At 40.6% G+C, this 12,989-nt stretch overlaps 1 protein-coding gene across 7 annotated transcripts in view; it reads left to right on the plus strand.

Moving 5' to 3' along the window:
- Nucleotides 1-12,989, plus strand: part of Usp3 (ubiquitin specific peptidase 3) — a 77,178-nt gene that overhangs the window by 52,634 nt on the left and 11,555 nt on the right. For all 7 annotated transcript variants that reach the window (XM_075965428.1, XM_075965434.1, XM_075965433.1 and 4 more), the window contains 4 exons: nt 374-487; nt 8,330-8,476; nt 10,972-11,078; nt 11,199-11,279. In XM_075965428.1, the coding sequence (XP_075821543.1) occupies nt 374-487; nt 8,330-8,476; nt 10,972-11,078; nt 11,199-11,279 (449 nt within the window). The remainder of the gene's footprint in view (nt 1-373; nt 488-8,329; nt 8,477-10,971; nt 11,079-11,198; nt 11,280-12,989) is intronic.

Raw genomic sequence — 12,989 nt, forward strand, 5'->3', positions numbered from 1 at the left:
CCCTTCAAGGAAGAAGGAAACATGCAGGAGATGGGGACATTCTGTTGCTTGTTTACGTTTTTACGTGAACGTGTTTAAGTAATTTGCTTGCAAGTTAACCACTGCTTTACTGTTTTGTATGCTTCCTTTAAATTGAGTGAACAAAATGATAGTACATTTATATACTCAGAGATAAATATAGTTAAAATTAGTCAACAATACTACTATTCATATGGGGTTTTAAAAATGCCCTTACATAGGTATTAGGCTGAGTTTAGAAGACTAAGTCCTTGAAAAGCTCTCATGTTTTACTGTATTTATATAGTTGAGCCATATGTGTTGAAATAATGACCTTTCATGGATGCTAAAGCTATCATCTCCCCCACTTTTCCAGGTCTCTAGTAGAAGAGTTTAGGAAGACACTGTGTGCTTTATGGCAAGGCAGCCAGACTGCATTTAGTCCTGAGTCCTTGTTTTATGTTGTCTGGAAGATCATGCCTAACTTCAGGTAGGTATTGAAGGGTGCGTAAGACATCTGTGTCCTTTCTGCTGTTCCTCAGCTTCTTATAAAACTGGTGCTACTACAGGTGCTTCTAGCAGCGCTTTTATTAGACGAGCGTATGGTATAGAGTAAACACTCATTTAAAGTCCCATAAGTAGTCCATGTGTGCTAGGAAAATGTAGCAGACCACAAACGTCCCTCGATTCTTTCAAGTCTTTCTTTTTTTAAAAATTTTATTTCTATGTTCATTGTTTTGCCTGCATGTATGTCTCTCTGAGGTGTTGAATCCCCTGGAACTGGAGTAAGCTGTCATATGGGTGCTGGGAATTGAACCTGGGTCCTCTAGAAGACCAGCCAGTGCTCTGAGCCATTCATATCTCCAGCCCTGATTGTTTCAAGTCTCACAGAGAAATAATTGTCATCACATGCTATCTTATCATCCCAGCTTAAAGAATGAAGTGAAGGTTGGGGCTCAGTTGGTAGAACACTAGCCTGATATGTGTGAGGCTACAGGTTCAATCTCTGATACCACTCAGGTACCGTGCTGTCCAGGTTGACTGTGAGTCACACTTTGGGAGACAGCAGGGCCAATCCTATTTAGCCACCTGTTCATTCTCTCTGGTAGCTGTCCTGCCTCTCTTGGTTAGTCATCCCTGGGAGAATCTGGATCATTACTGATGTATGGTATGCCAGTGTTTGCCACGCTTGGCTATTTCTTTGAAGCAATTTATAGCTCTTAGAAGTCATGATTTGGTACTTTGCATATAACCTTTGTTTAAAAACCACTCATTGTAGTGAAATTTAACAATATATCTTGTACCTTTTAATATAAAGAAATGTGTAAAAGGTATAAAACTCAAACCCTTGTAATTCACTGCTTACCAAATGAGCTGAGCCTCTGAGTGTCTGATTTAACTGCTGTTGACCCTGGTCTTAAGTCTCCTCTCGACTCTAGGCAGGAAAAGCAGCAATGACAGCTCAGATGTCACTCATCAGGCTTGAACTTTACACATCATTGTGGTTCCCATTTATTGAATGTCTACTATGTGGAAAACCCTAATTACTTTATCCTTATTAAAAATCAAGCAACAAAGCATTTTAGCCAAGTCAGGACATGTTTCCCCTAAGTTTAGAGAAGTCAAAGTAGAGAAGCAGCTTGCTCGGTCTTCTATATCTACCTGATAGTCTGACCAAATTAGAAGTGTGTAGGAGCTGGTTCTTAGCAGATGTGACTTGAGTGAAGTGTGGTGCGGTTTCCTTCATCTTTTCATCTTGACTGTTTGACACCCCTTTTCTGATACAGTGCAATCAGCTTTTCTCCAAACATCACCTCATCACTGCCCTCTCTGGGTTCTATACCCCAACTGTGAGCATGGTTTAATTTAACTGTTGAATTTACTGATTTTAGTATTTCTACTGATAAATGAAAACTTCAGAAGAGATATCCAGGTTGAGAAATTTACTCAATCTCTGGGGTGATTTCTGATACATAAGAATTCTGATGTTTTCCCAGTTACAGCTGGGCTTTCTTCTGGTTCTGCAATAATTGAGATCGTTCCCCATTTTTGTGTACTCAGAGAACTTCCCTTTGTTGAAAGATAGAGATGTACAGATCTTGAGATCATCACCTTACTGAGTTAAAAGCCTGGAGGTGGGGCTGTCCTGCGAGTTCTGGGAGGACGCTGATGGCGGTCTGCTGAGCTCTGCGGGTAGGGCTTTCTTTAAGGCTAGGTGTGATTCTTAAACCATGGGCATGTGGAAGCACAGCTAGTCTTCCAATATGCTGCCACTGTGTTTATTTATAACCCACACTATTGTTCTGTTTGTAAAGCCTGGGGAAACTGGCTTCTGGAATAACATTGGAGAGAAGTAGGAGCATCTTTCATCTACAAAGTGAGCGTGGGCAAAAGTCATGAATGCAGCCAGGAACTTTTGTGTATACATCAAGGCTACTTTTCCCCACTGGAACCAAAAGCCAGTTACCTAGCAGGGAAATTTTCCCATAGTCCAGTGTGCATATCTGCTTACTATATGTACGACTTCCTAGTATGCCCAGCCTTGTTTGGTTTTTTTCTTAAAAGACAGATACATTCAGGTTTTAGTAGGCAAAATATGTATGGTTCTAAATTTAAAAGATTAAGATTACAATAGGCACTGAGTGTTCTCTTTCACTCCAATACCTCACTATCCTGTTTTCTGGAAGTAGGCAGTTACCTCATCGCCAAGTGTGCTTTCAGTGATAATCTCTGTACATGCTTAGGTGTACTTAACTTTAAAAATAAGTGATTATATAAATAATGCCTTTCCTGTAGCTTTGCTGATTTGAACAGACTTGCTGGGTCAGAGTTTGGACCCTGTGATTCAGATGGCCTTCACTTAGCCTCTGTCACTCCTGCGTCCATTAGCATGGGTTTACCTTGTGCTCTTGCTGTCTGTTTGCCCTTTGGTCCAAACTTTTCTTTAGGATCTAGCTTATTTACTCCATGGAAGTCTTTTTAGAAATTAAATCAGGCCGTGTGGTATTCACTTGCATTTCATATTTACTTGCCATTTCTGCTTCCACGAACAACCTGATTGCCTCAACTTCCTAAAACATAACTTTTTTTTTGAAAAAATTTAGTTCTTGTTATAACTTACATAAGGAATGGGAAAATGTAGTGTGAATTCTAATTGGTCTTAATAATAAAAACCCGGAGTCAAATATGAAGGGGTGAAAGCTGAAAGATAGAGGCGCAGAGCAGCTAACCACTAGAATTCTTACTTTTATGAAACTTTTGGACTGAATGGGGTATCCTGTCTCCACAAGTTCTCAGACTGAATGCCTTGAGCTCCTATATCCTCCCGCCTTATATTCCTCTCTTTGCCCAACCATATCCTATCTTGCGTCCACCTCCTTAGTGTTGGGATTAAAGGCATGTGAGTTCCAAATACTAGGATTAAAGGTGTGAATCACCACCACTTGGCTCTGTTTCTCTTTTACAGTGGATCAATTTTGTGTAGCCCAGTGTAGCCTTGAGCTCACAGAGAGTCATTTGCCTCTGCCTCCCCAGTGCTGTGATTAAAGGTGTGTGCCACCACTGCCTGGCCTCTATGGCTAACTGGTGTGGCTTAACTCTGCACTCTGATCTTCAGGCGAGCTTTATTTGTTAGAGCACAAACAAATATTACCACAGAAGAATGATTTTACCTTATATGTTAGTGATTTTTAGGTTTCTGGACAGTATAAAAGATCATTTACAATTTTTAATCTTTTGAGATAAATTTGTGAAAGAAGACTTTAAAATACTGTGTTGTTCTTTTTTAAGCAGCATTAGTTCTGGTAGGAAGTGTGCTGTTACATATATATGTCTGCATTTCTTGTAAACATTCATTTCTATTGTTTTCATGTTTTATAAGACAATGCCAACACTGGGCAAAAGATAGCTTAATAAACTTCAGTTTTGCAAGTGTTTTGGCCAAAAGAATAACTTATAATTCTTTTATGAATGTTGACATACTTTAAATATGAATAGAACTTAAAATTCTATCAGGTATGCAAACAGCATAAGTCACTCAGTCAAGAGCTGTTAATGGGACAGGAGTGATGACACACATCTGCATCGTTGCTCTCAGGACTGAGTCAGGATTGCAGGTTTGAGGTGGCCTACACACAGTAAGACTTTGTCCCACCCCCATACCCAGAGAAAAAGAAAACTCTTAATATGTTTTAGGTATTTTAGAGGATGTTTATCCTAGACTAATCGACTTTGCGGAGGCATGCCTTAACTCTTTCCTTTTTTTTTTTTCTGGACAAGGTTTCTCCATGTAGCCCTGGTTGTCCTGGAACAGACTTGTAGACCATGCTAGCCTTGAGCTCAGAGAAATCCTTCTCCTCCCTCCGCATCCTGAGTGCTGGGATTAGAGGTGTGCACCACCACACACAGCTGTCTTACTCCAGTGTGCACGTGTGGTATTGGGGATTGAACCTAGGGCCCTGCACATAAGCAAGTGCTCTATCCTCAGTCTTTTAGTTTGAGACAGGGTCTCATTAGGTTGCCCTGAACCTCCTGCCTCAGTTTCCTGTGAGATGAGGTCATACTCAATTTTCTCAGCAGGTTGCTGGGCGATGGTGGTGCACGCCTTTAATCCCAGCACTTGGGAGGCAGAGGCAGGCGGATCTCTGTGAGTTCGAGACCAGCCTGGTCTACAGAGCTAGTTCCAGGACATGCTCCAAAGCCGCAGAGAAACCCTGTCTCGAAAAACCAAAAAAAAAAAAAAAAAAACAAAACAAAAAACTTCTCAGCAGGTCTGGATTTAGTGATCCACCTGCCTCAGGATTGCAAGTGCCCACCACACCACACCTGGCTGCTCTTATCCTCTGACTGATTATTCTTTGTTTAGGCAGTGCCAATATATAGTAACACATTATTTAGAATGCTTACGCTCATACCTGACTAGCACCCCATTCTTTATCAGAACAGTGATTTGTCTTTAAGATGTGTGTCTTCATGTGTCACAAGTTGTTGCTCCTTTGTGCCTGGTGCTGTGCTCCCATCAGTGTGTCTCCGGACACTTAGAGGTCCTTTAGGAGTTTCCAGTATTTGCAGTGTGATTTCTCACATCATTTTTGTTTTTATTTATTTATTTTTATGTATACAATATTCTGTCTGTGTGTATGCCTGAAGGCCAGAAGAGGGCACCAGACCCCATTACAGATGGTTGTTTTTTTTTAAAATATTTATTTATTTATTATGTATGCAATATTCTTTCTGTGTGTGTGCCTGAAGGCCAGAAGAGGGCACCAGACGTCATTACAGATGGTTGTGAGCCACCATGTGGTTGCTGGGAATTGAACTCAGGACCTTTGGAAGAGCAGGCAATGCTCTTAACCTCTGAGCCATCTCTCCAGCCCCTTCTCACATCATTTTGACAGATTTTCTGTTAATCTTTCAGAATGCATCAAGGAAGAGGATACTCTTAGGTCTAACAATTGTAAAGAACCTCATTACTATGGAAACCTCTGTTACTTTCTTTAATCCTGGTCTGCCACAGAGACTAAATGTGGGTCTTTATAACCTGTTTCTTCCTTAGTTCACAAGCAATTACTGGTGACACCTCTGAAACATACAATGTGCATGTCATTTACCCAGTTACAAAGCAAGAGAAATCTAATTAGCTAAAGAGGATTTTGAAGCCTGGATTGTGTAACTGGGAAACAACCGAGAAAATAAGATGCTAAATAATACTACTTAACAGACTCATTGACTTATCTGAAAGTCTTTAAAATAAAATTAATTATTGAGTACTTGAGAATGGTCATTGGTTAAGAACACTTGTTCTTGCAGAGGATCTGGCTTTTATTCCCAGCACCTACATGGTGGCTTACACAGCTGGTAAATTCAGTTCCAGGGGATTCATCAACTATTTCCGACTTCAGTGGGCACCTGACATTTCACTTGGTGCCCAGACATGCATGTGACCATTCATATACACGGAATAAAATAAATCTTTTTATTTACTTTTACTTTTCTGGGACAGGGTCTCTCTGTGTAACCCTGGGTGTCCTGGAATTTGCTCTGTAGACCAGGCTGGCCTCAAACTCAGAGATCTGCCTTTGCCTCCCGAGTGCTTGGATTAAATGTATACACCATTACCACCCAGCCATATTTCTTTTTTTTTAATTTTTACTTCCTTTTTTTTTCATTTATTTAAGACAGGGTATCACTATGTGACCATGACTGTCCTGGAATTCACTGTCCTTGAGCTTGAGGTCTCCCTGCCTCTACCTCCCAGTGCTGGGTTTATCCATGTATTTCTTTTTTTTATTTTTTATTTTTTATTTTTTATTTTTTGGTTTTTCGAGACAGTATCCATGTATTTCTTAAGGGATGGAGTGTAAATGCATTTTAAAATTCAGGATCAGAAAAAAAAAGCAATGATTTTGATTTTGCTAAATTTCAAAATTTTAAACAAAAAGTCTCAATTTACCTTTCCAGAACAGTTGATTGTAAGCTCATATAAGTTGAGGAGAATGTTTAGGGTATTAGAGAATCATAGTATAATTGGGAATTCTTAACATACACCAGGCAGATGTTTTGTAAAGGAATATGTGTTCACCTGGTGAAAACAGAAATTATTGTAAGGTATTGACTTGGAATGTATATTTTAGGAAAAAAAGTAATTTAAATTATTTTGGGAAGAGTGAAATTTTTGTAGACTTGCAGATAATACTGATCTTACCTTTCAGTCATAAAAACAAGTGGATGTTGTGTTGAACTGGTTTAAAGCCCGTCCTTTTTATGTAGATGAACTACCAGCTTTGGATATACACTTGATGGTTTGATTTTTGTTTTTTGAAACAGGGTTTCTGTATAGCCCTGGTTTTCTTGGGACTGTAGACCACGCTAACCTTGGATTTACAGAGACCCTCCTGCTTATGCCTTCTGAGTGCTGGGATCAAAGCGAACACTTCTACCTCCTAGCTAACTGACAGTTTGAATTATACTAACTTCAGAAGTATTTGAACATATGTTGATAGTTGCTAATTTTATATTTTATGTTTAAGGCAAGCTACAGTGAATAAAGTGACTTCTGATTTTGAAGTTTCATTACTCAGGAAGACCGCCCTTAGTTTATGATTTCTAGGAAAGGGCAACAGTGTAGCTTAAGGAAACAATGACTGAAAGAGAACTGGTCTCAGTGACTCTCTGACCAGTTCCCAGCACAGATTTACCATTTAAGGAGGGCCCTAACTGTGAAAGGTGTATAGGATACTTTTCTGTCATAGTTTTAGAACACATTTTATATATCATTGTTTTGTTTGTTTTTGTTGTTGTTCACTAGTCATTGACCTGGATTAGTGGATTAGTGTAAGAATTCCATGAAGTCTCCTCTCACTTGTGTTCAGTGAGTCAATGTATTTTAAAAGAACATACTCTTCTAGCCCAAAAGATGGAAGTTACAGAATATTACATATCTTGAACTCATTTTGTGTGTACAGGGTTGATATCTGATCTTTTTGTTGTTGTTCTTTGTTTTTTGAGACAGGGTTTCTGTCCTGGAACTCTCTCTGTAGTCCAGGCTGGCCTCACACTTACCGAGAATACACCTTGCCTCTGCCTTCTGCATACTGGGATTAAAGGCATGTGTCGCCATCTTCCAGCTTGGTTATTTCTTTTTTAAACTAATTAATTTTTAAAATTAGTTTAAAAATTTAAACTTTTTAAAAATTAACTTCCTCCTTCCTTCCTTTTTCTATTTGAGATGAGACAGCCTGCTTGAGCTAGACTGGTTGACCTGGCCAGGGAGCCCTAGGGGGTTCTTATCCGCGCCCCCCCCCCCCCCCCCATGTTGTGAGATGCTGTTTCTCACATGGTTCTGGGGACTGCACTCAGGTCCTCATGCTTGCAGAGACTGGCGGAGCTTTCTCCCTACCAGGCCCAGATAATTTTAATTCTTGGATTGAAGAGTTTTAAAACATATATAAGTATTCTAAATTTCTTCTTTTAGTGAAACTTAGTCATGGCTTTCAGGTTAGATTAAGTTAAAGATTTAGGTCCTTCCTGGAGAGAACCCGTGGAGGGTGGGTCCATTTAAGAGGTGAAAATTTGTGTGTTGTCTCTTGTAGGACTTGAGGTGAGTCTCATACCATCCCTCCCCTAATTAGTTCCTTAATTTATGCTGAAGTGGAGAGGTCAGTGGAAATCACTACAGCTCCATTTAGCTCTGTTTGAAATTCAGAGACATCTGTGTCACGTGTGGAAGTGGTGAGGCAGAGGTGGGGATCGGAGGCATGCTTGCGAGCATGGGGCTGCAGTCATTCATGTTTGATGGGGGGGCCTCCCACACATTCTTTTTGTTTACTTCAAGGGGTTATCAGCAGCAAGATGCCCACGAATTCATGCGCTACCTTTTGGATCACCTACACTTGGAACTTCAGGGTGGCTTCAATGGTGTTTCCCGATCAGCAATTCTACAGGAGAATTCTGCTTTGTCTGCAAATAACAAATGCTGCATGTAAGACTTAGTTTACTTTTGCTCTCAGAACCCTCAGAGATGCCTGCTAGTGTGTGTGTGTGTGTGCACGCGCGCGTGCGTGCTATGTGCTTTTACATTTTCGTTTAAATAAGCATTTATACTTACATCTTGCTGTGGTTCTCATTATTTTTGGTGAGATTTAATTAGTATTTAAAAGGTTTTCAAGCGGATAAACTGAATAATGTACACGTGTAATACTCTTGAGATCAGGGACCCAGATCTGTAATCCTAGAACATTGGATTATGAGAAAGGATAATCATTATGAGTCCAATTCCAGGCTGAGTTAGTAGTTAGATTCTTTCCCATGCACACACAGTAATGTTAGCTAAAAGCATTTTTTTCTTTAGTGAAACTGAGAAATTTGTAAATTTGCAGAACTTTTTCTTGTCCCTTACTATTAACAAAACCTTTTGTCTTGTTTCCTTTATATTAACAGCCTGAAACATACTCAGGTATCAGAACAGTTATTTTGCTGAGAAGGAAAGTAGTATTTCAGTCTGGATTCTAGGCATTTGCATTTTTTTTTTAAAAGAAAGGGCTGTCTACTATGTAGCCCTGAAGTTCCAGTCAGCACACTATAGAAAGGGAAGCTCTAAGATCCAGTTAGCTGTTTGTTCTTCTAGCACCAAGTTAAAAATAATGTTAAATAAAAAATTGTATATTACAGCATATATATACACATGTATATGTGTGTGTGTGTGTATATATATATATATATATATAATGAAATAGGCTCTATCAAAGATAATTTGTATGAAATGAGAGTGTTATGTATCCTCAGTAGCTTAGAAACTCTGGGTCTTGGGTCTTCTAGTGGAATTGCATTGTATAGTTCAGAAAAAATTTTAGTATTAGTCTATTTAAAGAATAGTAATTGCAAGTTAGAAGAAAAATATATCATCAACTACTAAAGCTTTCCCTTTCTTTCCTTCAGTCCATGGGAGGAGATGTTTCAAGACCTAGGGATACTTGCTAAAAGCGCTTCTTGAAGCTGGGAGTGGGTGATGGTGAGATAGAAATGCCCTGACAGTCGTTAGTGCTAATACAACAGAGCAGAAAGCATCCTGGGAATTATTAATTTTAACACATGCCGGTCAGAAGGCTGAAACTGGATTTCTCCCAGGAAATGGTTATGGGCAGTGAGTTTTAATGTGCTGCTTTTAAATGAAGCAGTGTCCATTTCACGTAAAGGCAACCTTGCATATGTGCATTGATGTGCCAGGGTCAGTTGCAGCCCTTCATTTTCCATAGAATTTGTGTGTTCTTTGGTTATGACACAAGTATAAATGGAAATCCTGAAGCGGTTTAATGTCCTGTAGTTCCTAATGTGCCTTCAGGCTTTTAAAATCCATTTCTTTTGCATGTAGCAGAGAAGTTGCTTGGGTAGGTTTTTGTCTACATCATGGCAGTAGGTTTACTTGGTGTGGTGCAGAAAGTTCTGTTCAGTGTAAGAGAAACTGGTTGCTATGGGCAAAGTGGTACTTTCTGGGCTCAGAAACAAGTATTTGTAATATTATTATTACTACACACGGTCTCTGTACAGTCATTGTACTTGCTATGTAGATCAGGTTGGTTTTGAACACTTGGAGATCTACCTGCCCCTGTCTCATGAGTGCTGGAATTAAAGGTGTGAAGATTGACCCTTGGCCGTTATAGTACTATTAATGAGAACAGACACTGAGCCACCTCAATATCCATTGATGGCGTCTTGGTTAAATAAAGGGCTTAGTGTGGAGAATAACTGCTTGGCCTAAGCTGGGTCCTGACCCTGTCTCAGTATCCTGGTCTGCAAAGCAGGAACAGCATTAAACATGCAGCTCTGAGCATTCACTTCACTAACTGGTGCTCAGAATGGAGCCCACATACAGGACACTTGCTACTCCAGGTGCCCTTTCTTCCACCTGAGCCCATGGTGGGTCTGAAACTGGGAAAAAATACCAGCATGGGTAGGTGCTGCCTGATGTTTTGCTGATAAAATAATGGTGAACGCTAGATGTGCAGTTTGGCATGAGGATTTCACGCCCAGCAAGTCGTGGAGTCAGATGATCCTCCTGTTGCTCTGTCCTCACACACTTCTGGTGTGTGAGGTGTAGCCATCACAGCATTAGGTTGCTTAGTTTCTCCTTGTTGGTAAGGTGATGTGTTTTTACTTACACTCTTGTATGAAGTTGCTGTGCTGTTTACAAGGGGGCACTGATACACAGCACCTTTTCTTGCTGATGGTGTCCCTCAAGCTGTACTAATGCCTTTACTCCTAAGGTTGAGGATGTGCCATCAAGTAGTTTGAAGCATTCTGTATCCTCAGCAAAGCCTTTGTAAAGTGAAAGATTAAAACATAAGGCAGCACTTATGGGTGTATTCTGATGGTGAAGTCATCATTTTATCCCATATACATGAGATTTCTTTGCCCAGTGTTAATGCTTTAAAAATTCAAATGATTTTATGAGCTGTTTTCCATGTGGTGCTTCTTTAGAAATGGAGCCTCAACTGTTGTCACAGCAATATTTGGAGGAATTCTCCAGAATGAGGTCAACTGCCTCATCTGTGGGACAGAGTCAAGGAAGTTTGATCCATTCCTAGGTAAGAGATACTGGCCAGAGTATGTGGTGCCGTGGTTTGGTGGGTGTTTTGATTTTTTTTTTTAAGTAAATCTGTAGTGAAGTCAAATGTCTTTAACAGCTTGAGTTCTCTTCTTTTAAGATCTCTCCTTAGATATTCCAAGTCAATTCAGAAGCAAGCGCTCTAAGAACCAGGAAAGTGGGCCGGTTTGCTCATTACGAGGTAAGGGCATTTTAATGTTGCTTTCCTGTTAGAGCTCACAGTTGCTGCAGCCTTTTATCTGTACGCAGTTCACACCGTGTTGTACTTAGAGTACAGATCCGATAGTAAGAACACATGGTATGTCAGCGAAGGGTAAAATACTTAGGTTTCTCTTATTTTTATCTTTCTTTGTTGTTGCGCGCGCACCCCCCTCCCCCCCCCCCGTAAGTCAAGGTTTCTCTGTGTAGCCTCATCTGTTCTGGAACTTGCTCGGTACACTAGGCTGGCCTCAAACTCACAGGGATTGACCTGCTTTCCAAGTGCTGGATTAAAGGTGTGCACCACCACACCTGGCCACCTCTTTTTATCTTTTTAATGTTTACATTTTATAGTCAAATGAAACAGAATTTAGCTTATCCCACACATATCTACAAAGGGAAGAATACTAACTGGAGTTTAGTCAGTTAAAACAATAGTTTCAAAAACAAACGGATACAATATCTAGGTAAGTCCCAAAGCTGGGTTTTAATGGGCAAGGCCATCTACTGTGGGAGATTTTTGAACTAGTTTTTTTCTTAATGAGTATCAAGTAATCAAACAAAAAGACCTAGTTGAAAATTATGGCGACAAGATCCAGATGGCTATATAGAAGCGCCTTGTATGCAGTTGGGTACATAAGGAAACTGTGCAGCCCTGGCTGTTCTTACAAGGGCTGAGATTCAAGGCCACATGTCCCCACAGTCATTAGAAAAAGTGTATTTTGAGGAATGATGTGTGAGGGGGCAGGAGAACTCTAGAAATCGTCATCAAGAGTCAGAAAGGCAGCAGACGAGGACAAAGCAAACTAGCATTTCAGCAGTCCTTGCAGGGCCCTCCACTGCAAGGGAGAGGGGCAGGAAAGTGCCAGCAGCCCCTCTGCAGCAGACCACAGGAGCAACTCACTGCCACCCTAGAATCCAGGCTGCTCAGCAGCCACTGCTAGGCCACCATCCCACCTCAGAGAGTAGGCAGCAGCTCTTCTGAGTCCCACTTACACCTGCTGGTGCCCAAACCCCAGTGTTATTATTGCTGTCTCCCAGGAAAACAGAAGTTCCAGCCTGAGACCCAGAACACAGCCTGGTATCACTTGGATTTACCATGTAGTAACCAGAGAAGCTCTGACCTTAGTTTTAGGACCTCAGCTAGAAAACTGTGTAACCCACAGTTGTCCCTCAGATCAGAACAGTAGTCAGCCATGTCCTGGAGTTCCAGAACTGCAGACAAAGCCACACACTCTGGCACCCATGCTCGACCTGCATACACGGTGGGTGAACACTGTACAAGAAAGTGTGTGAGACTTAAAGGGCCCTCGGCAGTGAACAGTGTTAAAGCTCCATAAAGAGGGCTTCCAGCGAGCAAAGGAAAGGTGAAAGGCACTCAGAACTTTTCAAGTCTCCAAAGAGACACTAGACTCCCACACGTACCAGAAGCTTAGAACAGCCAAGTTCAGCAGAAAAAAAGACCATACCAAAGGTGTGTTCTAGTGAACATGTTAGAAGTACAAAATACTTGTGAAGACAGCAGGAGAAAGTCACGAGGGGAACACTTCAGCTTTACAGTAGTTCTCACAGCAAAAGCTAATAGACCAAAATGGAGTCAGAATTGTATTCCAACAACAGTGTTAGCTGAATCATGAAAAACACATCATGAACTCACATTTGCATGACAGACAACTACCAAATTAAAAAGAGA

The sequence above is a fragment of the Microtus pennsylvanicus genome, chromosome 3, assembly GCF_037038515.1.
Source record: "Microtus pennsylvanicus isolate mMicPen1 chromosome 3, mMicPen1.hap1, whole genome shotgun sequence".
Lineage (NCBI taxonomy): Eukaryota > Metazoa > Chordata > Mammalia > Rodentia > Cricetidae > Microtus > Microtus pennsylvanicus.